Source organism: Oncorhynchus kisutch, linkage group LG6, assembly GCF_002021735.2.
Source record: "Oncorhynchus kisutch isolate 150728-3 linkage group LG6, Okis_V2, whole genome shotgun sequence".
Classification (NCBI taxonomy): Eukaryota; Metazoa; Chordata; class Actinopteri; order Salmoniformes; family Salmonidae; genus Oncorhynchus; species Oncorhynchus kisutch.
Genome location: NC_034179.2, coordinates 11,502,171 through 11,529,640, shown reverse-complemented (window position 1 = coordinate 11,529,640; position 27,470 = coordinate 11,502,171). Strand labels below are relative to the sequence as shown.

At 50.3% G+C, this 27,470-nt stretch overlaps 1 protein-coding gene across 4 annotated transcripts in view; it reads left to right on the top strand.

Moving 5' to 3' along the window:
• dym (dymeclin) overlaps positions 1-27,470 on the top strand; it is a 228,912-nt gene that overhangs the window by 43,318 nt on the left and 158,124 nt on the right. For all 4 annotated transcript variants that reach the window (XM_020484782.2, XM_031826159.1, XM_031826158.1 and 1 more), the window contains exons 7-8: positions 9,525-9,650; positions 15,398-15,540. In XM_020484782.2, the coding sequence (XP_020340371.2) occupies positions 9,525-9,650; positions 15,398-15,540 (269 nt within the window). The remainder of the gene's footprint in view (positions 1-9,524; positions 9,651-15,397; positions 15,541-27,470) is intronic.

Genomic DNA, 27,470 nt, shown 5'->3' with positions numbered 1-27,470 from the left:
AGGGAGGAGAGTCAGACAGATATACAGGGGAGACAGTAGGGAGGAGAGTCAGACAGATATATAGGGGAGACAGTAGGGAGGAGAGTCAGACAGTTATACAGGGGAGACAGTAGGGAGGAGAGTCAGACAGATATACAGGGGAGACAGTAGGGAGGAGAGTCAGACAGATATATAGGGGAGACAGTAGGGAGGCGAGTCAGACAGATATACAGGGGAGACAGTAGGGAGGAGAGTCAGCAAGGAAATGAGAGCCTGGATTGGGACGTGAACCCCGGTCTCCGGTGGAGGACACTGTATGTGAACTAGTTGTGTCAGTGTTACCCACCCACACTCAGGCACGAGTGGCTGTCTGTTGTGTTCGAGTGTGACACTCTACAGGTAACTGTCAACATAAAGGAAACACCTAAATTAAGTGTCTTAATCGGGCGTTGGGCCGCCAACGAGCCAGAACAGCTGCAATAGATTCTACAAGTGTCTGGAACTCACACCAGCTTCCATGAGAAACTCCATCATTTGGTAGTTACCTGTACGTCCTGCTGGGTTTTGTATGTGTGTGTGTCTGTGCACATCCTGTTGTCTGTGTGTGTGTCTGGGTTTGTGTGTTTTGTGTCTGACACTACCTTCTAATTTGCAGAGCTAATGATCAACTGTTAATACCAACACAATGTCAATACAGAGCTGGTTACCGTGGCTACAGAACAATGTCCTATAGGTCAGGGGTTAATGGGTCAGGGGTGGAGAGAGAGTGTGTGCGTGTGTTTGAATATATCATTACGTTTTCGGGATGGGAAAAGCGTGTGATGGAAAATCGATACGATTCGATGCACAACATTTGATGCAACAACATATTCATTTTCCATTCTAAATGAGAATCTGCTGCTGATGGAGCTCATGAGCTGGGCCTCTCTGAGCTGGGGCCTCTCTGAGCTGGGGCCTCTCTGAGCTGGGGCCTCTCTGAGCTGGGGCCTCTCTGAGCTGGGGCCTCTCTGAGCTGGGCCTCTCTGAGCTGGGCCTGTCTGAGCTGGGTGTTTGTGGGAATGATGCATGTCTATAGTGTATACTATGTAGGCATGTGATCTGAGCCATAAGGGAGACTAGACATCTACCTCCCCACTATCAGATTAGAGCCATAAGGGAGACTAGACATCTACCTCCCCACTATCAGATTAGAGCCTTAAGTGAGACTATATATCTACCACCCCTCTACCACTATCAAATTAGAGCCTTAAAGGAGACTAGATATACAGTGGGGAGAACAAGTATTTGATACACTGCTGATTTTGCAGGTTTTCCTACTTACAAAGCATGTAGAGGTCTGTAATTTTATCATAGGTACACTTCAACTGTGAGAGACGGAATCTAAAACAAAAATCCAGAAAATCACATTAAGTAATTAATTTGCATTTTATTGTATGACATAAGTATTTGATACATCAGAAAAGCAGAACAAATTTTTGGTACAGAAACCTTTGTTTGCAATTACAGAGATCATACGTTTCCTGTAGCTCTTGACCAGGTTTGCACACACTGCAGCAGGGATTTTGGCCCACTCCTCCATACAGACCTTCTCCAGGTCCTTCAGGTTTCGGGGCTGTCGCTGGGCAATACGGACTTCCAGCTCCCTCCAAAGATGTTCTATTGGGTTCAGGTCTGGAGACTGGCTAGGCCACTCCAGGACCTTGAGATGCTTCTTACGGAGCCACTCCTTAGTTGCCCTGGCTGTGTGTTTCGGGTCGTTGTCATGCTGGAAGACCCAGCCACAACCCATCTTCAATGCGCTTACTGAGGGAAGGAGGTTGTTGGCCAAGATCTCACGATACATGGTCCCATCCATCCTCCCCTCAATACGGTGCAGTCGTCCTGTCGCCTTTGCAGAAAAGCTTCCCCAAAGAATGATGTTGCCACCTCCATGCTTCACGGTTGGGATGTTGTTCTTGGGGTTGAACTCATCCTTCTTCTTCCTCCAAACACGTGGAGTTTAGACCAAAAAGCTCTATTTTTGTCTCATCAGACCACATGACCTTCTCCCATTCCTCCTCTGGATCATCCAGATGGTCATTGGCAAACTTCAGACGGGCCTGGACATGCGCTGGCTTGATCAGGGGGACCTTGCGTGCGCTGAAGGATTTTAATCCATGATGGCGTAGTGTGTTACTAATGGTTTTCTTTGAGACTGTGGTCCCAGCTCTCTTCAGGTCATTGACCAGGTCCTGCCGTGTATTCTGGGCTGATCCCTCACCTTCCTCATGATCATTGATGCCCCACGAGGTGAGATTTTGCATGGAGCCCCAGACCGAGGGTGATTGACTGTCATCTTGAACTTCTTCCATTTTCTCATAATTACGCCAACAGTTGTTGCCTTCTCACCAAGCTGCTTGCCTATTGTCCTGTAACCCATCCCAGCCTTGTGCAGGTCTACAATTTTATCCCTGATGTCCTTACACAGCTCTCTGGTCTTGGCCATTGTGGAGAGGTTGGAGTCTGTTTGAGTGTGTGGACAGGTGTCTTTTATACAGGTAACAAGTTCGAACAGGTGCAGTTAATACAAGTAATGAGCGGAGAACAGGAGGGGTTCTTAAAGAAAAACTTAAAGGTCTGTGAGAGCTGGAATACTTACTGGTTGGTAGGTGATCAAATTCTTATGTCATGCAATAAAATGAAAATTAATTACTTAAAAATCATACAATGTGATTTTCTGGATTTTTGTTTTAGATTCCGTCTCTCACAGTTGAAGTGTACCCATGATAAAAATTACAGACCTCTACATGCTTTGTAAGTAGGAAAACCTGCAAAATCATCAGTGTATCAAATACTTGTTCTCCCCACTGTATACCTCGTCCCTATCAGATAAGAGCTATAAGGGAGACTAGATATCTACCTCCCCACTCAGATTAGAGCCATAAAGGAGACTAGACATCTACCTCCCCACTATCAGATTAGAGCCATAAAGGAGACTAGATATCTACCTCCCCACTATCAGATTAGATCTATAAGGGAAACTAGACATGTACCTCCCCCCTACCACTCTCATATTGTGGGGGGGTGGGGGGGGGGGCAGGTAATGTAGGCTGTTGTCAATAGACGGTTGGTTGTTTTGTAATAAAAGTGCCGTGCAGTCGTTAAACTACAACAGTGACTGGGTGCAGTAGCTTGGACCGTCACCCACCGAATAGGAAGGTGAACCGGTAACGGGCCCGGCTGTGTTTTACAGACCGTTTAATCGCTGGATGCCAGTCATTCAGTCTCATGCCAAGAGGAAGACGAGGACTCTCTTCCCTTCCTCCCTCAGTGTATGTATCAATACCAGGCAGTGGTATAACAGAACCAGGGGGAAATAGAACCCTGTGTGTCTCTGAATGGGTAAAGCATCCCTGCCTTGTGACATCACAGGCTGTGCTACGGAACTAGAAGAGCGGGGGGACAGGAAGCAGAGGAAAAATGAAGGGAGGGAGAGTGGGAGGGAGAGTGGGAGGGAGAGTGGGAGGGAGAGTGGGAGGGAGAGTGGGAGGGAGAGTGGGAGGGAGGGAGGGAGGGGAGTGGGAGGGAGAGTGGGAGGGAGGGAGAGTGGGAGGGAGGGAAAGAGAGTGGGAGGGTGGGAGAGAGAGAGTGGGAGGGTGGGAGAGAGAGAGTGGGAGGGAGGGAGAGAAAGAGTGGGAGGGAGGGAGAGAAAGAGTGGGAGGGAGGGAGAGAAAGAGTGGGAGGGAGGGAGAGAAAGAGTGGGAGGGAGGGAGAGAAAGAGAGTGGGAGGGAGGGAGAGAAAGAGAGTGGGAGGGAGGGAGAGAAAGAGAGTGGGAGGGAGGGAGAGAAGAGAGTGGGAGGGAGAGTGGGAGGGAGGGAAAGAGAGTGGGAGGGAGGGGGAGAGAGTGGGAGGGAGGGAGGGAGGGAGGGAAAGAGAGTGGGAGGGAGGGAAAGAGAGTGGGAGGGAGGGAGAGAGAGTGGGAGGGAGGGAGAGAGAGAGTGGGAGGGAGGGAGGGAGGGAGAGAAAGAGTGGGAGGGAGGGAGAGAAAGAGTGGGAGGGAGGGAGAGAAAGAGTGGGAGGGAGGGAGAGAAAGAGAGTGGGAGGGAGAGAAAGAAAGAGAGTGGGAGGGAGGGAGAGTGGGAGGGAGGGAGAGTGGGAGGGAGGGAAAGAGAGTGGGAGAGAGTGGGAGGGAGGGAGAGAGAGTGGGAGGGAGGGAGAGAGAGTGGGAGGGAGGGAGAGAGAGTGGGAGGGAGGGAGAGAAAGAGTGGGAGGGAGGGAGGGAGAGAGAGTGGGAGGGAGGGGAGAGAAAGAGAGTGGGAGGGAGAGAAAGAAAGAGAGTGGGAGGGAGGGAGAGTGGGAGGGAGGGAGAGTGGGAGGGAGGGAGAGTGGGAGGGAGGGAAAGAGAGTGGGAGAGAGTGGGAGGGAGGGAAAGAGAGTGGGAGGGAGGGAGAGAAAGAGAGTGGGAGGGAGGGAGAGAAAGAGAGTGGGAGGGAGGGAGAGAAAGAGTGTGGGAGGGAGGGAGGGAGAGAGGGGGAGGGAGAGAGAGAAAGAGTGTGGGAGGGAGAGAGGGGGAGGGGGAGAGGGAGCCGGGTGATGGCAGTCAAAGACCATAGGGCTCTCTCTCTGACAGCCAGTGTCGCTTTAGTCATGCAGTTATCTCCCAGTGTTGTACTTGGGCAGGAGCTCACCAGAACTGCGCACCGGCACCTCAAATAGAATTTTAACTTAAAAGTGTGGAGGAGTTTAAAATGAGTCCTGGTGTCTATTTCAGTGGAAATCAAGCACTGGTTATATCACACAGAGACATGGAGACGCTTCTCCATCTGTTAGTCAGTACGTGTGGTCCAGTTCATCAGCAGGTAACAGTACCACTACCTAGTTTCCTCAGGATGGAACCGGGTCAGTAAACACAATAGAATCCCTGTAGAGGTTGTAGGATGGACTGGATCCTGTAGAGGTTGTAGGATGGACTGGATCCTGTGGTGGTTGTAGGATGGACTGGATCCTGTGGTGGTTGTAGGATGGACTGGATCCTGTGGTGGTTGTAGGATGGACTGGATCCTGTGGTGGTTGTAGGATGGACTGGATCCTGTGGTGGTTGTAGGATGGACTGGATCCTGTGGTGGTTGTAGGATGGACTGGATCCTGTGGTGGTTGTAGGATGGACTGGATCCTGTGGTGGTTGTAGGGTGGACTGAATCCTGTGGTGGTTGTAGGATGGACTGAATCCTGTGGTGGTTGTAGGATGGACTGGATCCTGTAGAGGTTGTAGGATGGACTGGATCCTGTAGCGGTCGTAGGGTGGACTGGATCCTGTGGTGGAAGGCTGGTGGTTACTCTGAGGCTGGAGGACCATATTTGTGTCACGACTATCTATTGCAGACGTAGAAACGTTAGCTGACAACGTCACAACCGATGCACACGCTTCAATGGGGCAGTAGACCGTGTGTTGTGGTTCTGGATGGCCAGATGGCTAGCTGCCATGTGGGGAATCATAGGGGCTCATTTCAGCTTGTTTTGTCTTATTCAGACTGTCTTGTTTTGAGGTGTTTTGACTGATGTCATGTCTATGCTAATATGGCAAAAAATTAATTGCTAGCTAACCAACAGCTGTAACAATATATTTTAAACAACACGTGCTCATTGTGCAAATGTATTTCTGTTTTCAGTAAACATTTGAGACAGAATTATAGTTTACATGTTGTCAACAAGCTACGCCAACTCTGTCCAACCTCGTCCAACCCCGTTTTGCCACATAGTGTAGTTGCTTTTGTTGACCTGTCTTTAACAACGACAAGATATGTCACACAGAGACAGAGATGCTCAATCTGTTAGTCACTACACGAAGGCCAGTTCAGGAGAGCAGCTTATAGGTTACACAAACCCTTCTGGGTTAGTTTAGGTTACCTCGTCCTCCTCATCACGACACACCACTTTCATTCAGAAGGCCATGTTTCCTGTCAACTGAACAGGTTTTGTGCAACACAATCACCAAATAATGATACTATAACAGGTATTTCTCGCTCTCTCTCGGTCTCTCTCTCGGTCTCTCTCTCGGTCTCTCTCTCGGTCTCTCTCTCGGTCTCTCTCTCGGTCTCTCTCTCTGTCTCTCTCTCTGTCTCTCTCTCTGTCTCTCTCTCTGTCTCTCTGTCTCTCTGTCTCTCTGTCTCTCTGTCTCTCTGTCTCTCTGTCTCTCTGTCTCTCTGTCTCTCTGTCTCTGTCAATTCAATTCAATTCAAGGGCTTTATTGGCATGGGAAACATGTGTTAACATTGCCAAAGCAAGTGAGGTAGACAACATACCTTTGTATGTATGACATACAACATACCTTTGTATGAATATATAAAGTGAAAAACAACAAAAATTAACAGTAAACATTACACATACAGAAGTTTCAAAACAGTAAAGACATTACAAATGTCATATTATATATATATACAGTGTTCTAACAATGTACAAATGGCTAAAGGACACAAGATAAAATAAATAAGCATAAATATGGGTTGTATTTACAATGGTGTTCTTCACTGGTTGCCCTTTTCTCGTGGCAACAGGTCACAAATCTTGCTGCTGTGATGGCACACTGTGGAATTTCACCCAGTAGATATGGGAGTTTTTCAAAATTGGATTTGTTTTCAAATTCTTTGTGGATCTGTGTAATCTGAGGGAAATATGTCTCTCTAATATGGTCATACATTGGGCAGGAGGTTAGGAAGTGCAGCTCAGTTTCCACCTCATTTTGTGGGCAGTGAGCACATAGCCTGTCTTCTCTTGAGAGCCATGTCTGCCTACGGCGGCCTTTCTCAATAGCAAGGCTATTCTCACTGAGTCTACATAGTCAAAGCTTTCCTTAAGTTTGGGTTAGTCACAGTGGTCAGGTATTCTGCCACTGTGTACTCTCTGTTTAGGGCCAAATAGCATTCTAGTTTGCTCTGTTTTTTTGTTCATTCTTTCCAATGTGTCTTGTAATTATCTTTTTGTTTTCTCATGATTTGGTTGGGTCTAATTGTGCTGCTGTCCTGGGGCTCTGTAGGGTGTGTTTGTGTTTGTGAACAGAGCCCCAGGACCAGCTTGCTTAGGGGACTCTTCTCCATGTTCATCTCTCTGTAGGTGATGGCTTTGTTATGGAAGGTTTGGGAATCGCTTCCTTTTAGGTGGTTGTAGAATTTAACGGCTCTTTTCTGGATTTTGATAATTAGTGGGTATTGGCCTAATTCTGCTCTGCATGCATTATTTGGTGTTCTACGTTGTACACGGAGGATCTTTTTGCAGAATTCTGCATGCAGAGTCTCAATTTGGTGTTTGTCCCATTTTGTGAAATCTTGGTTGGTGAGCGAACCCCAGACCTCACAACCATAAAGGGCAATGGGCTCTATGACTGATTCAAGTATTTTTAGCCAGATCCTAATTGGTATGTTGAATTTTATGTTCCTTTTGATGGCATAGAATGCCCTTCTTGCCTTGTCTCTCAGATCGTTCACAGCTTTGTGGAAGTTACCTGTGGCGCTAATGTTTAGGCCAAGGTATGTATAGTTTTTTGTGTGTTTAAGGCAACGGTGTCTAGATGGAATTTGTATTTGTGATCCTGCCGACTGGACCTTTTTTGGAACACCATTATTTTGGTCTTACTGAGATTTACTGTCAGGGCCCAGGTCTGACAGAATCTGTGCATAAGATCTAGGTGCTGCTGTAGGCCCTCCTTGATTGGTGACAGAAGCACCAGATCATCAGCAAACAGTAGACATTTGACTTCGGATTCTAGTAGGGTGAGGCCGGGTGCTGCAGACTTTTCTAGTGCCCGCGCCAATTCGTTGATATATATATATATATATGTTGAAGAGGGTGGGGCTTAAGCTGCATCCCTTTCTCACCCCACGACCCTGTGTGAAGAAGTGTGTTTTTTGCCTATTTTAACCGCACACTTGTTGTTTGTGTACATGGATTTTATAATGTCGTATGTTTTACCCCCTACGCCGCTTTCCATCAATTTGTATAGCAGACCCTCATGCCAAATTGAGCCGAAGGCTTTTTCGAAATCAACAAAGCATGAGAAGACTTTGCCTTTTGTTGCAGGGTGAATACATGGTCTGTTGTACGGTAATTTGGTAAAAAGCCTATTTGAAATTTGCTCAGTACATTGTTTTCATTGAGGAAATGTACGAGTCTGCTGTTAATGATAGTGCAGAGGATTTTCCCAAGGTTACTGTTGACGCATATTCCACGGTAGTTATTGGGGTCAAACTTGTCTCCACTTTTGTGGATTGGGGTGATCAGTCCTTGGTTCCAAATATTGGGGAAGATGCCAGAGCTAAGGATGATGTTAAAGAGTTTTAGTATAGCCAATTGGAATTTGTTGTCTGTATATTTGATCTTTTCATTAAGGATCCCATCAACACCACAGGCCTTTTTGGGTTGGAGGGTTTTTATTTTGTCCTGTAACTCGCTCAAGGTATTTGGAGAATTCATTGGGTTTTCTTTCCCTGTCTGTCTCTCTCTCTCGTCGCTGTCATTCTGTCTACCTGTCTCACTTTTTCTTAAATTTTTATTTCACCTTTATTTAACCAGGTAGGCCAGTTGAGAACAAGTTCTCATTTGCAACTGCGACCTGGCCAAGATAAAGCAAAGCAGTGTGGCACACAGAGTTAAACATGGAATAAACAAACATACAATCAATAATACAGTAGATAAATCTGTATACAGCATGTGCAAATGAGGTAGGATAAGAGAGGTAAGGCAATAAATAGGCCATGGTGGCAAAGTAATTACATAATAGCAATTTAATTAATTAAATTAAACACTGGAATGGTAGGATGTGCAGAAGATGAATGTGCAAGTTGAGATACTGGGGTGCAAAGGAGCAAGATAAATAAACAAGTTAATACAGTATGGGGATGAGGTAGATTGGATGGGCTATTTACAGATGAGCTATGTACAGGTGCAGTGATCTGTGAGCTGCTCTGACAGCTGGTGCTTAAAGCTAGTGAGGGAGGTAAGAGGATGATGATTTTTGCAATTGAACCTTTGACAAGGTGATTTTTGCAATTCGTTCCAGTCATTGGCAGCAGAGAACTGGAAGGAGAGGTGGCCAAAGGAATAATTTGTTTTGGGGGTGACCAGAGAGATATACCTGCTGGAGCGCGTGCTACAGGTGGGTGCTGCTATGGTGACCAGTGAGCTAAGGCAGGGCTTTACCTAGCAGAGACTTGTAGATGACCTGGAGCCAGTGGGTTTGGCGACGAGTATGAAGAGAGGGCCAACCAACGAGTGCGTACAGGTCGCAGTGGTGGGTAGTATATGGGGCTTTGGTGACAAAACGGATGGCACTGTGATAGACTGCATCCAGTTTGTTGAGTAGAGTGTTGGAGGCTATTTTGTAAATGACATCGCCGAAGTCGATGTTGGTAGGATGGTCAGTTTTACGAGGGTATGTTTGGCAGCATGAGTGAAGGAGGCTTTGTTGCGAAATAGCAAGCCAATTCTAGATTTAATTTTAGATTGGAGATGTTCTCTCTCTGCCTGTCTCTCTCTCACTCTGTCTATCTCTCTCTTTCTCTCTCTCTCACAGGGACATCACGTACAGTATCCTGTTTGAGGCTGTGACCACCATGTTGGTGTTACTGTCCTACCAGCTCTTCCACAAGGAGATACTGAGAGACGGACTCATTTACCAGTACCTGATGAAGGAACGATGGTGAGTAGAGTCATGGATCAACACACACACTCAGATCCTGTGAGACAGACTCATTTCCCAGTACCTGATGAAGGAAAGATTGGAGTGTGGGGACGATTGGACTGTGGAAACATTTTAAAGAAATCAAATACAATTTGACTCCAGGTCTGCTACATACCTCAACACACATGGGGGTGTGGCTATAGTCTCAAAGACATCCCCATTTACTCTTACTTGACACAATGACCCAATCAAATGATCTAAAAGTAACGGGAATATCCAGAATAACACAATCACGTGAACTAAGGAACTTGAGCAAGTCTTCATGAGTCTTTGGAAATTTGTTTCAGATTCAAGGTTCCCCGAGTACCGTGTTCTCAGCTCTCACTTTCTGTGAAAAGTGGCCCAGCTAAGATGTCTGTCTGTCTCGCACTAAGCAGAGAGCCAGTTATCTCCCTGGTGGTTCCAAAGGGGTACGTCCCAAATGACACTACTTAGTGCACTGCTTTTGACCAGGGCCCATTGTGGAGTTCTGGTCAAAAGTAGTGCACTACATAGACAACAGGGTGCCATTTGGGTTGGTCTGGCCCAAACCCGTCTGGTAGTGTGTAACCAGGGGTCAAGAGGAGGCAGAACACATAGTGATTGTGTCTGTGGCGTAAGGATACGGGACAGGACGGGCAGGGGTAGTGCTCTGGTCAGTGGTGTGTCAAAGGTTCAGGGTTTACAGAGTTCCTGCCTGGCCTGGCTGCTGCCATGCTGGAGTGTTGTTTTGTTGCGAGAGCACGGTGTTCGTACACACTCACAAAGAGACGTACACACTCACAAAGCGTAGTACAAACACACACACACGGTCCGACCCTGTCTGGGGTCCAGTGGGAGACTGGCCAGGGCACACAGGAAGCATCGGACGAAAAACAACGCCCACAAAAACACACAAGCTGTTTCTCTAAGCTGTCCACCTCTCTCGCTCTCACCCACACCAGCCTCTCTCTCGCACGCACGCACACCAGCCTCTCTCTCGCTCTCACCCACACCAGCCTCTCTCTCGCACGCACGCACACCAGCCTCTCTCTCGCTCTCACCCACACCAGTCTCTCTCTCGCACGCACGCACACCAGCCTCTCTCTCGCACACCAGCCTCTCTCTCGCACGCACGCACACCAGCCTCTCTCTCGCTCTCACCCACACCAGCCTCTCTCTCGCACGCACGCACACCAGCCTCTCTCTCGCACACCAGCCTCTCTCTCGCTCTCACGCACACCAGCCTCTCTCTCGCTCTCACCCACACCAGTCTCTCTCTCGCTCTCACCCACACCAGCCTCTCTCTCGCACGCACGCACACCAGCCTCTCTCTCGCTCTCACCCACACCAGCCTCTCTCTCGCACGCACGCACACCAGCCTCTCTCTCGCTCTCACCCACACCAGCCTCTCTCTCGCACGCACGCACACCAGCCTCTCTCTCGCTCTCACCCACACCAGCCTCTCTCTCGCACGCACGCACACCAGCCTCTCTCTCACACGCACGCGCACCAGCCTCTCTCTCACACGCACGCGCACCAGCCTCTCTCTCACACGCACGCGCACCAGCCTCTCTCTCACACGCACGCGCACCAGCCTCTCTCTCACACGCACGCGCACCAGCCTCTCTCTCACACGCACGCGCACCAGTCTCTCTCTCACACGCACCCGCACCAGCCTCTCTCTCGCTCTCACCCGCACCAGCCTCTCTCTCGCTCTCACCCGCACCAGCCTCTCTCTCGCTCTCACCCGCACCAGCCTCTCTCTCGCTCTCACCCGCACCAGCCTCTCTCTCGCTCTCACCCGCACCAGCCTCTCTCTCGCTCTCACCCGCCCCAGCCTCTCTCTCGCTCTCACCCGCCCCAGCCTCTCTCTCGCTCTCACCCGCCCCAGCCTCTCTCTCGCTCTCACCCACACCAGCCTCTCTCTCGCTCTCACCCACACCAGCCTCTCTCTCGCTCTCACCCGCCCCAGCCTCTCTCTCGCTCTCACCCACACCAGCCTCTCTCTCGCTCTCACCCACACCAGCCTCTCTCTCGCTCTCACCCACACCAGCCTCTCTCTCGCTCTCACCCACACCAGCCTCTCTCTCGCTCTCACCCACACCAGCCTCTCTCTCGCACGCACGCACACCAGCCTCTCTCTCGCTCTCACCCACACCAGCCTCTCTCTCGCACGCACACCAGCCTCTCTCTCGCTCTCACCCACACCAGCCTCTCTCTCGCTCTCACCCACACCAGCCTCTCTCTCGCTCTCACCCACACCAGCCTCTCTCTCGCTCTCACCCACACCAGCCTCTCTCTCGCTCTCACCCACACCAGCCTCTCTCTCGCACGCACGCACGCACACCAGCCTCTCTCTCGCTCTCACCCACACCAGCCTTTCTCTCGCACGCACGCACACCAGCCTCTCTCTCGCTCTCACCCACACCAGCCTCTCTCTCGCACGCACGCACACCAGCCTCTCTCTCGCACGCACGCACACCAGCCTCTCTCTCGCACGCACGCACACCAGCCTCTCTCTCACACGCACGCGCACCAGCCTCTCTCTCACACGCACGCGCACCAGCCTCTCTCACACGCAAGCGCACCAGCCTCTCTCTCACACGCACGCGCACCAGCCTCTCTCTCACACGCACGCGCACCAGCCTCTCTCACACGCAAGCGCACCAGCCTCTCTCTCACACGCACGCGCACCAGCCTCTCTCTCACACGCACGCGCACCATTCTCTCTCTCACACGCACGCGCACCAGCCTCTCTCTCACACGCACGCGCACCAGCCTCTCTCTCACACGCACGCGCACCAGCCTCTCTCTCACACGCACGCGCACCAGCCTCTCTCTCACACGCACCCGCACCAGCCTCTCTCTCGCTCCCACCCGCACCAGCCTCTCTCTCGCTCTCACCCGCACCAGCCTCTCTCTCGCTCTCACCCGCACCAGCCTCTCTCTCGCTCTCACCCGCACCAGCCTCTCTCTCGCTCTCACCCACACCAGCCTCTCTCTCGCTCTCACCCACACCAGCCTCGCTCTCACGCGCACGCACCAGACTCTCTCTCTCGCTCTCACGCGCACGCACCAGACTCTCTCTCGCTCTCACGCGCACGCACCAGACTCTCTCTCGCTCTCACGCGCACGCACCAGACTCTCTCTCGCTCTCACGCGCACGCACCAGACTCTCTCTCGCTCTCACGCGCACGCACCAGACTCTCTCTCGCTCTCACCCGCCCCAGCCTCTCTCTCGCTCTCACCCGCACCAGCCTCTCTCTCGCTCTCACCCGCCCCAGCCTCTCTCGCTCTCACCCGCCCCAGCCTCTCTCGCTCTCACCCACACCAGCCTCTCTCTCGCTCTCACCCGCCCCAGCCTCTCTCTCGCTCTCACCCGCCCCAGCCTCTCTCTCGCTCTCACCCACACCAGCCTCTCTCTCGCTCTCACCCACACCAGCCTCTCTCGCTCTCCCCACCAGCCTCTCCTCGCTCTCACCCACACCAGCCTCTCTCTCGCTCTCACCCACACCAGCCTCTCTCTCGCTCTCACCCACACCAGCCTCTCTCTCGCTCTCACCCACACCAGCCTCTCTCTCGCTCTCACCCACACCAGCCTCTCTCTCGCTCTCACCCACACCAGCCTCTCTCTCGCTCTCACCCACACCAGCCTCTCTCTCGCTCTCACCCACACCAGCCTCTCTCTCGCTCTCACCCACACCAGCCTCTCTCTCGCTCTCACCCACACCAGCCTCTCTCTCGCTCTCACCCACACCAGCCTCTCTCTCGCTCTCACCCACACCAGCCTCGCTCTCACGCGCACGCACCAGACTCTCTCTCTCGCTCTCACGCGCACGCACCAGACTCTCTCTCGCTCTCACGCGCACGCACCAGACTCTCTCTCGCTCTCACGCACCAGACTCTCTCTCGCTCTCACGCGCACGCACCAGACTCTCTCTCGCTCTCACGCGCACGCACCAGACTCTCTCTCGCTCTCACCCGCCCCAGCCTCTCTCTCGCTCTCACCCACACCAGCCTCTCTCTCGCTCTCACCCACACCAGCCTCTCTCTCGCTCTCACCCACACCAGCCTCTCTCGCTCTCACCCACACCAGCCTCTCTCGCTCTCACCCACACCAGCCTCTCTCTCGCTCTCACCCACACCAGCCTCTCTCTCGCTCTCACCCACACCAGCCTCTCTCTCGCACGCACGCACACCAGCCTCTCTCTCGCTCTCACGCACACCAGCCTCTCTCTCGCTCTCACCCACACCAGCCTCTCTCTCGCTCTCACCCACACCAGCCCCTCTCTCGCTCTCACCCACACCAGCCTCTCTCTCGCACGCACGCACGCACGCACACCAGCCTCTCTCTCGCTCTCACCCACACCAGCCTTTCTCTCGCACGCACGCACACCAGCCTCTCTCTCGCTCTCACCCACTCCAGCCTCTCTCTCGCACGCACGCACACCAGCCTCTCTCTCGCACGCACGCACACCAGCCTCTCTCTCGCACGCACGCACACCAGCCTCTCTCTCGCACGCACGCACACCAGCCTCTCTCTCACACGCACGCGCACCAGCCTCTCTCTCACACGCACGCGCACCAGCCTCTCTCTCACACGCACGCGCACCAGCCTCTCTCTCACACGCACGCGCACCAGCCTCTCTCTCACACGCACGCGCACCAGCCTCTCTCTCACACGCACGCGCACCAGCCTCTCTCTCACACGCACGCGCACCATTCTCTCTCTCACACGCACGCGCACCAGCCTCTCTCTCACACGCACGCGCACCAGCCTCTCTCTCACACGCACGCGCACCAGCCTCTCTCTCACACGCACGCGCACCAGCCTCTCTCTCACACGCACCCGCACCAGCCTCTCTCTCGCTCTCACCCGCACCAGCCTCTCTCTCGCTCTCACGCGCACGCACCAGACTCTCTCTCGCTCTCACGCGCACGCACCAGACTCTCTCTCGCTCTCACGCGCACGCACCAGACTCTCTCTCGCTCTCACGCGCACGCACCAGACTCTCTCTCGCTCTCACGCGCACGCACCAGACTCTCTCTCGCTCTCTCTCTCTCTCTCTCTCTCACTCACTCACTCACTCACTCACTCACTCACTCACTCACTCACTCACTCACTCACTCACTCACAATAGAGTTTGTGTTTCTCTCCTCACATTTTAAACACAACAAACCTGCTTTTCTTGGGCAGTTTTCCCGTATCTGTCCAAGCTATTTTCATGTTTTAACGTTGGTTTCCCATAAAAACATCCAAAATCAGTAAACACCTATTATTATTAACACAGAAAGGCCAGTCATCCTGTCTCCCGAGTCCTTTAACGTATTTCATTATTTCAACATCGGTCTTGAGATTATGAGACCAACTCTCCTCTGGTTCACTGACAGGAAATAAATGGAAAAGGTAAACAACCCCTGTTTCTTCAGATATGTGCTTTTAGGAAACTGTTACAACATACGATGACCTATGATAACAACCATTCATGGTTAAAGTCCTGCTCATCCTCATTCTGGTGCTGTGTCTGACTTGGTGTTACAGACTGTAGTCCTCTTGTCCCTGACCAGTCGGTTAGTGAAGACCCTGCTGGTTAACATCAGACCTGTTCTGTGTGGTGCTGTAGATCAGTTTCTGTCACTGTCCTTCTCTGTCTCTGTTCTGCCAGTGTGTCCCTGACCAGTCGGTTAGTGAAGACCCTGCTGGTTAACATCAGACCTGTCCTTCTCTGTCTCTGTTCTGCCAGTGTGTCCCTGACCAGTCGGTTAGTGAAGACCCTGCTGTATAACTTCATCAGACAGGAGAAGTGTCCTCCTCCCGCCACACACATCTTTGATCAGCAGTCGGACGGTGGAGGCCTGCTCTACGGCCTCGCCTCAGGGGTAGCAAGTAAGTACAAGAAGGTGAACACTGGGGTTTCGTACCGTTATCCTGTTGCTGTACAGGGTTATACAGTACAGTATATCAGCAGTGCACACAAGGGGGCGCTATTTCTTTCTAAACGTAAATATTTTTAAATAATATGCAAATTCCCATAGCGGATTAAATTATTAAACAGCAGGGATCTGGATCCAGGAAGTATTTGTTGTTGTAATTGTTGACGGTGTTGAAAATCATACCGTTGGTATTTCAAAATATACCGGTATACCACCCAAGTCTAGCACACACCCGCACAGGGATGCAGATACACACACCCGCACAGACGGGCCGACTCAGCCCGCACAGATACAGACGCACGCGCACACGCGCACAGACACACGCACGCGCACAGACGCACGCACGCGTGCGCACACACACACACGCACGCGCATGCACGCGCGCACACACACACACACACACACACACACACGCACGCGCACACACACGCACGCGCACACACACACACACACGCACAGACACACACGCACGCGCACAGACACACGCACGCACGCGCACAGACACACACGCACGCGCACAGACACACACGCACGCGCACAGACACACGCGCGCACGCGCACAGACACACGCACGCACGCGCACAGACACACGCACGCACGCGCACAGACACACGCACGCACGCGCACAGACACACGCACGCACGCGCACAGACACACGCACGTACGCGCACAGACACACGCACGCACGCGCACAGACACACACGCACGCACGCGCACAGACACGCACGCACGCGCACAGACACACACACGCGCGCCCACAGACACACGCACGCACGCGCACAGACACACGCACACACACACGCACGTGCACAGACACACACACGCACGCGCACAGACACACACGCACGCGCACACAGACACACGTGTGCAGACACACACACACACACACGCACGCGCACAGACACGCACACGCGCACAGACAGACACACACGCACGCGCACAGACAGACACACACGCACGCGCACAGACAGACACACACGCACGCGCACAGACACGCGCACACAAGCACGCACGCGCACAGACACACAAGCACGCACGCGCACACGCGCACACACACGCGCACAGACACACACACGCACGCGCACAGACACACACGCACAGACACACAGACACACAGACACACACACAGGGTTATACTAAAAAAGTATTTAGTCAACCACCAATTGTGCAAGTTCTCCCACTTAAAAAGATGAGGCCTGTAATTTTCATCATAGGTAAACTATGACAGACAAAATGAGAAGAAAAAAATCCAGAAAATCACATTGTAGGATTTTTTATGAATTTATTTGCAAATTATGGTGGAAAATAAGTATTTGGTCAATAACAAAAGTTTATCTCAATACTTTGTTATATACCCTTTGTTGGCAATGACAGAGGTCAAACGTTTTCTGTAAGTCTTCACAAGGTTTTCACACACTGTTGCTGGTATTTTGGCCCATTCCTCCATGCAGATCTCCTCTAGAGCAGTGATGTTTTGGGGCTGTTGCTGGGCAACACGGACTTTCAACTCCCTCCAAAGATTTTCTATGGGGTTGAGATCTGGAGACTGGCTAGGTCAATCCAGGACCTTGAAATGCTTCTTACGATGCCACTCCTTCGTTGCCCGGGCGGTGTGTTTGGGATCATTGTCATGCTGAAAGACCCAGCCACGTTTCATCTTCAATGCCCTTGCTGATGGAAGGAGGTTTTCACTCAAAATCTCACGATACATGTTCCCATTCATTCTTTCCTTTACACGGATCAGTCGTCCTGGTCCCTTTGCAGAAAAACAGCCCCAAAGCATGATGTTTCCACCCCCATGCTTCACAGTAGGTATGGTGTTCTTTGGATGCAACTCAGCATTCTTTGTCCTCCAAACACGACGAGTTGAGTTTTTACCAAAAAGTTATATTTTGGTTTCATCTGACCATATGACATTCTCCCAATCTTCTTCTGGATCATCCAAATGCTCTCTAGCAAACTTCAGACGGGCCTGGACATGCAGGATTTGAGTCCCTGGCGGCGTAGTGTGTTACTGATGGTAGGCTTTGTGACTTTGGTCCCAGCTCTCTGCAGGTCATTCACTAGGTATTTTTTTCCTCATTTTGTCTGTCATAGTTGAAGTGTAGCTATGATGAATATTACAGGCCTCTCATCTTTTTAAGTGGGAGAACTTGCACAATTGGTGGCTGACTAAATACTTTTTTGCCCCACTGTATATGTAGTGAGGTTCTGTTATTCAGAGGACACCTATGACTGTAGCTGTACAGGGTTGATCAGTAAGGGGAGACATCACCTCCCTGACTGGATACTCTGCCTCGTCTCAACATACTCTCTCTCGGTAAATCACAAGATTGGTTTTCATCACATCATTTGAACGTTCAAATGTAATTGTACTGATGTAAGCCCAGGCTCTCTCAGACATTAGTAGTGGAGGCAGAGGACAGCGCCAGAGAGACTTTACTTTCTCTCTCTCCGTCTGGCTCTCTCTCCGTCTCTCTCGGTGTCTGTCTCTCTCGGTGTCTGTCTCTCTCGGTGTCTGTCTGTCTCTGTCGGTCTCTCGGTGTCTGTCGGTCTCTCGGTGTCTGTCGGTCTCTCGGTGTCTGTCGGTCTCTCGGTGTCTGTCGGTCTCTCGGTGTCTGTCGGTCTCTCGGTGTCTGTCGGTCTCTCGGTGTCTGTCGGTCTCTCGGTGTCTGTCGGTCTCTCGGTGTCTGTCGGTCTCTCGGTGTCTGTCGGTCTCTCGGTGTCTGTCGGTCTCTCGGTGTCTGTCGGTCTCTCGGTGTCTGTCGGTCTCTCGGTGTCTGTCGGTCTCTCGGTGTCTGTCAGTCTCTCTCTCTCGCTGTCGGTCTCTCTCTCTCGCTGTCAGTCTCTCTCTCTCGCGGTCGGTCTCTCTATCTCGCTGTCGGTCTCTCGCTGTCGGTCTCTCTCGCTGTCGGTCTCTCTCGGTCTCTCGCTGTCGGTCTCTCTCTCTCGCGGTCGGTCTCTCTCTCTCGCGGTCGGTCTCTCTCTCTCGCGGTCGGTCTCTCTCTCTCGCGGTCGGTCTCTCTCTCTCGCGGTCGGTCTCTCTCTCTCGCGGTCGGTCTCTCTCTCTCGCGGTCGGTCTCTCTCTCTCGCGGTCGGTCTCTCTCTCTCGCGGTCGGTCTCTCTCTCTCGCGGTCGGTCTCTCTCTCTCGCTGTCGGTCTCTCTCTCGCTGTCGGTCTCTCTCTCTTGCTGTCGGTCTCTCTCTCGCTGTCGGTCTCTCTCGGTCTCTTTCGCTGTCGGTGTCTCTTGCTGTCGGTCTCTCTCTCTTGCTGTCGGTCTCTCTCTCGCTGTCGGTCTCTCTCGGTCTCTTTCGCTGTCGGTGTCTCTTGCTGTCGGTCTCTCGCTGTCGGTGTCTCTCGGTCTCTCTCTCTCTCTCGGTCTCTCTCTCGGTCTCGGTCTCTCGGTCTCTCTCTCGGTCTCTCTCGGTGTGTCTCTCTCTCGGTCTCTCTCTCGGTCTCTCTCGGTGTGTCTCTCGGTCTCTCTCTCGGTGTGTCTCTCTCTCTCGGTCTCTCTCTCTCTCTCTCTCATATCCATGCATTTCACTTTTCAGCAGCTTTGAGACGCTGTGTTGCCTGTTTCCTCATTGTCAGACCAAGACAGTTATGTTAGACCTCTGTCTAGATATTTTATCAATGTATGTAATGATTATGGCGGTGTGAGGTACTGTTGCACCCTCTACAACCACTGTGACTGTTCTTCCAGCTGAGTCCAATAATAATCTGGCCTTAATGGCCAAGTACTCTTAGACTGGCCACCCCTCTAGGTTTCTTCCTAGGTTCCTATCTTTCTGGGGAGTTTTTCCTAGCCACTGTGCTTCTACATCTGCATTGCTTGCTGTTTGGGGTTTTAGTAAATGCAAAAGGGCTTTATAAAATACATTTTATTGGAAAGACTTTGGCCAGAAGGAAGAAATGTATTTGACATTTTCTTTGTAGTGTTTTGTGGATGTTTTTTACTCTCTCCATCGTTCCAATCGTCCACTTCTGCATTACCAGAGTCTGTCTCTCTTCACACAAGGCTCTTCTCACACCACTATTGGCTGCTGGGTCGGGTTCAGCAGGAGGTCAGACCAGTCTGTCTGGTTGATTTACAGTGGTGAAGGATCCTCAGGTCTGTCTGTCTGTGTGTGGACTCCTCATTGAGAGAGCCCCATAATGTCTCCCGTTCACAGGACCAAAGAGGGCTGTGTGCTCACAGATAGATAGAAATAGACAGACAACACTGTAGCATTGGCCAGACTGGACAGGTGCCTGACTGTGCTAGTCTCTTCATTACTTTGCTTTGTTTAGGATTCTTCCACGTCCTCTCTCATTCTAGAATGGCAGCTAGCGAGCTAAACCCCTTTACTGTCTGCCTACATGCCATGGCTGCAGTTAACCACAGTCTACAATGCACCCCGGTTGTAAAATCAGGACTTGAGTACACTACTCACACTGATGTCTTTATGTAGGACAACGAGCCTGTTCTGTCTGACAGCCAAGCGGAAGAATGAATGGTATTTGTCCTGCAGAGGACAGCCTATAGTCCCCTGGACAATGAGAAGAGATGTGTTGGTGGTACCACAGGGGACTGGGCTGTTAACAGTGTTGTGGTTATTATTAAGGGTATGATTTGGCCTCGGATCAGACGGTTTGTATTGGCATGTTGTGCTCTCCTGCCTCCCCTGCGCCTCCTGCTCTTCCTGGCTACGCACACACACACACACACACACACACACACACACACACACACACACACACACACACACACACACACACCACACACCACACACCACACACCACACACCTGCGCCAGGGAAATCTAGCAAAGGAGCATGAAGGAAAGGCTTTCAGGAAGGAGGAAGGGGCCAGTTGGCACGTTCATACGAGATGGGACTGCTACTCAGAGCTCTGTGGGCGGGGCTGAGGGAGTGGCCAGTTGGAACGTTCCTCATCATACGAGATGGGACTGCTACTCAGAGCTCTGTGGGCGGGGCTGAGGGAGGGGCCAGTTGGAACGTTCCTCATCATACGAGATGGGACTGCTACTCAGAGCTCTGTGGGCGGGGCTGAGGGAGGGGCCAGTTGGAACGTTCCTCATCAGACAAGATGGGACCGCTACTCAGAGCTCTGTGGGCGGGACTGAGGGAGGGGCCAGTTGGAACGTTCCTCATCAGACGAGATGGGACCGCTACTCAGAGCTCTGTGGGCGGGACTGAGGGAGGGGCCAGTTGGAACGTTCCTCATCAGACGAGATGGGACCGCTACTCAGAGCTCTGACGGGCAGGAAAATAACCTCTCAAAGTCAACAAAACGAAGGAGCTGATCAGTAGAGGGAGCACGCCCCCATCTACATCGATGAGGGTGAAGAGCTCTCCAGACGGTGGTGCACAGTCCCTCCAGTACATCTACAGTGTTACAGGAAGAAGATAATCAAGAACCTCTGCCACCTGAGCCACGGCCTGCTACCATGTAGGCGGAGACAGCACAGGTGCATCAAAGCTGGCACTAAATGACTGAAAAACAAAATAACCTCTCAAAGTCAACAAAACGAAGGAGCTGATCAGTAGAGGGAGCACGCCCCCATCTACATCGATGAGGGTGAAGAGCTCTCCAGACGGTGGTGCACAGTCCCTCCAGTACATCTACAGTGTTACAGGAAGAAGATAATCAAGAACCTCTGCCACCTGAGCCACGGCCTGCTACCATGTAGGCGGAGACAGCACAGGTGCATCAAAGCTGGCACTAAATGACTGAAAAACAGCTTCTATCTCCAGGCCATCAGACTGTGAAATAGTCACTACTAGCCGGGCTGCTCAGTACCATTACGTTACAGCCTTATTCTAAAATGGATTAAATAAAACACATCCTCAGCAATCTACACACAATTCCCCATGATGACAAAGCAGAAACAGGTTTTTAGGAATTTTAGCAAATGTATTTATATATCTACTTATATATACTTATGTTATTAAGGTATCTGCAGATAGAAGCAGATACCTTAATAACATAAGTATTTAGACCCTTTGCTATGAGACTTGAAATTGAGTTCAGGTGCATCCTGTTTCCATTGATCATCCTTGAGATGTTTCTACAACTTGATTGGAGTCCACCTGTGGTAAATTCCATTGATTGGACGTGATTTGGAACATACCTGTCTATAAAAGGTCCCACAGTTGACAGTGCATGTCAGAGCAAAGGTGGAAGGAATTGCCCGTAGAACTCCGAGAGAGGATTGTGTCAAGGCACGGATCTGGGGAAGGGTACCAAAACATGTCTGCAGCATTGAAGGTCCCCAAGAACACAGTGGCCTCCATCATTCTTAAATGGAAGAAGTTTGGAACCACCAAGACTCTTCCTAGAGCTGGCCGCTCGGTCAAACTGAGCATTCAGGGGAGAAGGGCCTTGGGGAGGGAGGTGACCAAGAACCCAATGGTCACTCTGACAGAGCTCTAGAGTTTAGGATCGAGGCAAAGATGAACAGAGCAAAGAAGAGAGAGATCCTTGATGAAAACCTGCTCCAGAGCGCTCAGGATTTCCGACTGGGACGAAGGTTCATCTTCCAACAGGACAACGACCCCAAGCGCACAGCCAGGATAACGACCCTAAGCACACAGCTAAGACAACGCAGGAGGGGCTTCGGTAAAAGTCTCTGAATGTCATTGAGTGGCCCAGCCAGAACCCAGACTTGAACCTGATCAATCATCTCTGGAGAGACCTGAAAATAGCTTTGCAGCGACACTCCCCACTCAATCTGACAGAGCTTGAGAGGATCTGCGTAAAATAATTCGAGAAACTCCCCAAATACAGGTGTGCCAAGTTCGTAGCGTCATACCCAAGAAGACTGGAGGCTGTAATCACTGCCAATGGTGCTTCAACAAAGTACTGAGTAAAGGGTCTGAATAAATGTAAATGTGATATTTCAGTTTTATTTGTTTTATACATGTCTAACAATCTGTTTTTGCTTCATCATTATGGGTTATTGTGTGTAGATGTGTAAATAACACTATTTAATCCATTTTAAAATATTGGTTAAATATTGGTTAATGTTACAAATTTGGCCTCAGAACAGCCTCTGTTCGTCGGGTCATACACTGTACAAGGTGGCGAAAGCGTTCCACAGGGATTCTGGCCCATGTTGACTCCAACGCTTCCCACAGTTGTGTCCAGTTGGCTGGATGTCCTCTGGGTGGTGGACCATTCTTGATACACATAGGAAACTGTTGAACGTGAAAAACTCAGCAGCGTTGCAGTTCTTGACACAAACTGGTGCCCCTGCCATATCCCGTATCCCGTTCAAAGGCACTTAAATATGTTGTTTTGCCCATTCACCCTCTGAATGGCACACATTCTCAATTGTCTCAAGGCTTCAAAATCCTTCTTTAACCTGACACCACCTCTGTGACTGGTACAGATGAACTACAATAGACAGACCGCATACAGGACATTCAACATGGATTTGAAGTGGATTTAACAAGATATCAACAAGGATTCACCTGGTCAGTCTGTCATGGGGAAAATAATGCACCACATCAGGAAAATAGGACGATTTCATGGACGTCTTGGATGAAAAATACGTTATGGGAGAAGAAAACAGCCATTCCCTGTCTTAATGTTTTCACCACTCAGAGTATTGTATGTTACCATGCCAGTAAAGCCCATTGAAATGAGAGGGGCAGAGCGAGTGAGTGACCGGCTGAATGGAAAACGAGAAGAGCCCATGGTCAAACAAAACAAGAGGAAGAGGGCTCCTTTATGGACATGGAGGGAGAGAGAGACTGAGTCTGAATGGATCGGCGGTCAGCGGTTTCCCTTAGATAAGTGTTCTTTGTTGGTGGCAGACGCCTATCAGTGGGCCATCAGAAGCCGGCCAGTCTCTGTCTCTGACTACTGTGTGTGTGTGTGTTTCCCTTTGTGTGTAAGTGCGACTACTGTCTGACTGTTATCAGAGGTCAGAGTTATGCCTTGTCCTCTCTGTAATCCCCCAGAGCCTCAGTGTCTGCTACTGTCTCCTCCCTCTCTCTCTCACACTCACACACACACACACACACACACACACACACACACACACACACACACACACACACACACACACACACACACACACACACACAGAGACTAGTTGATAGACGCCATATAGGATTTTGGCTGACTGGTTGTAGTCATGACGGTCACGTCCACAGCTGGGACAGACCGTCGTCTCTCCCCTTACTGAGATGACTGGAGCACAGACTGGAAACTGCCTGGTGTGTCCACACTGGAACAAATTGTGTAATGTGACAGACAGAGCTAACATGCCCTGCAGGCCTGGATGGACGGGCAGGCAGACAGACGGGCAGGCAGGCAGACAGGCAGACAGACAGACAGGCAGGCAGGTTGTTTTTTTCCAGTTTCAAGCATTCTTTCCTCAGATTTTCCCATCACTCATTTACCCCCAGCATGATCATATGATCCTGTTTCACATGCCGCCACAGGACTGTGTGTGTGTGTGTGCATGCTTAAAGATGTGTCTTACTCATAGCCCTGTGCCTGTATGATCTTTAGTTGGACATTCCCAGGAAATCTCTGCCAGCCAGTCCGTTAGCCTGCCTCAGTCAGTCACACTATGTCTGTAGGCAGGGCTGGAGCCGACCTATGAATCTCTATTCATCACACCAGTTGTATATCAGCCCTCTCATTTGTCTCCATGGAAAGAAGAGATTGTTGAAACCATCCAACCAGCTGCATTGTAATCTCCCCTTTTACTGTATTACTGTAGGCTTCCTAATGTTCCAATGCTCTGTGAGAAATGACAATCTAAGATGATTCCATCCAGACATCGTCTGACTGAGACAGTTGGCTTAGAAGACATTCCAAATGGTACCCTGTTTCTAATGGGGCAGCAGGTAGCCTAGTGGTTAGAGTGTAGAGGCGGCAGGTAGCGTAGTGGTTAGAGTGTGGAGGCGGCAGGTAGCCTAGTGGTTAGAGTGTGGAGGTGGCAGGTAGCCTAGTGGTTAGAGTGTGGAGGCGGCAGGTAGCCTAGTGGTTAGTGTGTAGAGGTGGCAGGAAGCCTAGTGGTTAGTGTGTAGAGGTGGCAGGAAGCCTAGTGGTTAGTGTCTGGCCATTAACCAAAAGGTTGCAAGATCGAATCCCCGAGCTGACAAGGTAAAAATCTGCCCCTGAATTCTGCCCCTGAACAAGGCAGTTAACCCACTGTTCCTAGGGCCGGCATTGAAAATAAGTATTTGTTCTTAACTGACTTGCCTAGTTAAATAAAGGTTAAATAAAAACATAATGGTACTGGTCCAAAGTCGTGTACTAAATAGGGTTCCATTTGGGATTCACCCTTTGTTGCCATGAAAACTATACAAGCTCCACTAGCAGCAGTGAAAACGGTTGAGCTGAATTCATGTACAGTGGCTTTCATCCCGTTGCTCCGGTTCTGTTGTATTTTTTTGAGTCGTGGTCGTCCGTGCTGGCAGACTTGCAGTAGTAATTGAACATCCTGTTTGTTGTAGTTCATCTGTACTGGTCACAGAGCTGGTGTCAGTCTGTGCCTGTATTCTGACTTCACATTTTAAATAACCAGATGTTGGAACAAATGGTTTATTGGTTTAGAAAATACACATTTATTTATTGAATATGTTGTGTATAATGCCATGTCTTTCGGTGCTGCCAATGTAGCCTCTAAAGAGAAAATGATGCATGTTAGAGTTTGGTTGGGATGCCGGAGATTTAACTGGGTCATTTACGCATTCAAATAATGTATTTTGTGTATGTGTTTGCCTTACAAAGTGCACATTGTAATGCTATTGAGAATTATTTCTACAGGAATGTATGTTACAAACGTACCTGTTTTAATCCTTGTTTATTGAAGAGGTGAATCATTTATTTTATTTCTGCTGCATCAGGAAGGAGGGTTGGCAAGCCAGGTCCTTGATCTGAAGCACAATTTTAAGCTGGCCAAATCCCAGGGGTAGATACATATTTTCCCAGAGTCAGATGAACTCGTGGATACCATTTGAATGTCTCTTTGTTTGAAGCATGCTAGCTGTTACCATAGACATCCAGTCATTGTGCTAAAGCTAGTTAGCGGTGGCGAAACTACCTCCTATCAAGTCCTTCATCCTGGATGTCACTTAGCATGTTTTCCTCAGAGAAAAGGTCTGAAAAGGGAGTGTGAAAGGAAGAGGAAACATTTAATCCTGGTTATTAGTGAAGTTGAGTAGTGCCTGGTCTGCCAGTTCACAGTTGTCCTGAGGAAGTGGAGCAGAGCTTAGTCATGCCGAGGCCCGTCTCCCCCGTCTCCCCTCCCCTCACTACTTAGGGATTAGGGTGTCATTAGGGATATACAGACCTGTCTGTGTGTTCACGTGTCACTGTGCCAGTTTTGCCCAACTGTGTGTGTGTGTGTCGGTCCGCGCCAGACTGGCCCCACGGCACCATAGTGCCACCTGTCTAACTTCCTGTCCAGAACAAAGCAGCTGACAATGTAGAGGCACAGGAAGTGGCGCTCTGTGTGTGTGTGTACGTGTACCACCAACTGAATATTGCTCTGTCCGGAGTACCCCTGAAGTACCCCCTCGTGCATTTTACCAGTGAGCCTATGGTCTCATGAGTCTTCTCAAGTACCCCCTGTGCATAGACCAAGTACCCCCAGAGGTGCTAATACCGCTGGTTGGGGACCACTGTGTCAGACTATATGAACCACTGTGTTAGACTGTAAGTCTGCAATTTTAACAATCTAGTAATGTGTGGCTTGACATTTTGTTCCACATCTGAAGCTAGATTAAATCTGGTTTTAGAAGTAGGTTAATAATAAAATAAGATGACAGAATCCAGAGTAAATTACAACCAGAAATGATGAGTGTAGATGAAGCACTGCTGCCAAGACCCGGACTATACAGTATGTATAGAGAATATAGTCATTATGCTCTCGGTTGAATTGTCTGTTTCCATGGACACATAGAAATGAATTCAGTGATGCTCTGGCTGTGAATAGTTGGAATAGCAGCCCCTGTTGTCATAGTTGAGAGGAGACCAAACCAACCTATACTGCCTATGGCTCCACAGTGCATATATACAGGACATGAGGTCTGGGGGCCCGTACGTGTGTGTGTATGGACTGTGTACATCTTGTGTGTGTGTGTGTCATTATCAGAAGGATGTTTAATTACCGTGGGATGGCGTGGTATGCTCTGCATATTTCTCCTATCGTTGGTTTATCATCACGGCTACCAGCCTCAGTGTCTGTCTATAAGCTGCTGGGCCTCCGTCACCATGTCTTAATTCGTTTACTCTTCTGCAAATAAAACTCAAGACTGGAAACATGTAAGCACAATGTGTCACTGTCTGTTCTGTTACCGTCAAACGTAGACACACACACACATATTCTGTCCCTGTTTGCTCACCCCTACCTCCCTTTCATGTTTCCAGTCAGAAACGGTTCTTGTTCCTGGATGCTGGGGTTTATGAAATTCCCCTCTGACCCTTTTTGTGCCTCATTTATCAATCATGGCAGAAAGAATTTGTGTGTAAATAGTTTGTAGAAATTCAGCATTTACCAAAGATTTACAGTGCCTAGTATCCAGACCCATTGGCTTTTTCCACATTTTGTTAGGTTATAGCCTTATTCTAAAATGTATTAAACCGCCCCCCCCCCCCCCCCCATCAATACCCCATAATGACAAACAGAAACCGTTTTTTAGACATTTCTGCTAAGTTATTAAAAATTAAAAACTGATATCACATAAGTATTCAGATCTTTACTCAGTACTTTGTTGAAGTACCTTTGGCAGCGATTCCAGCATCAAGTCTTCTTGGAAGGTGAACCTTTGCCCCAGTCTGAGGTCCTGAACGCTCTGGAGAAGGTTTTCATTGCTCTGTTCATCTTTGCCTCAATCCTGACTAGTCTCCCAATCCCTG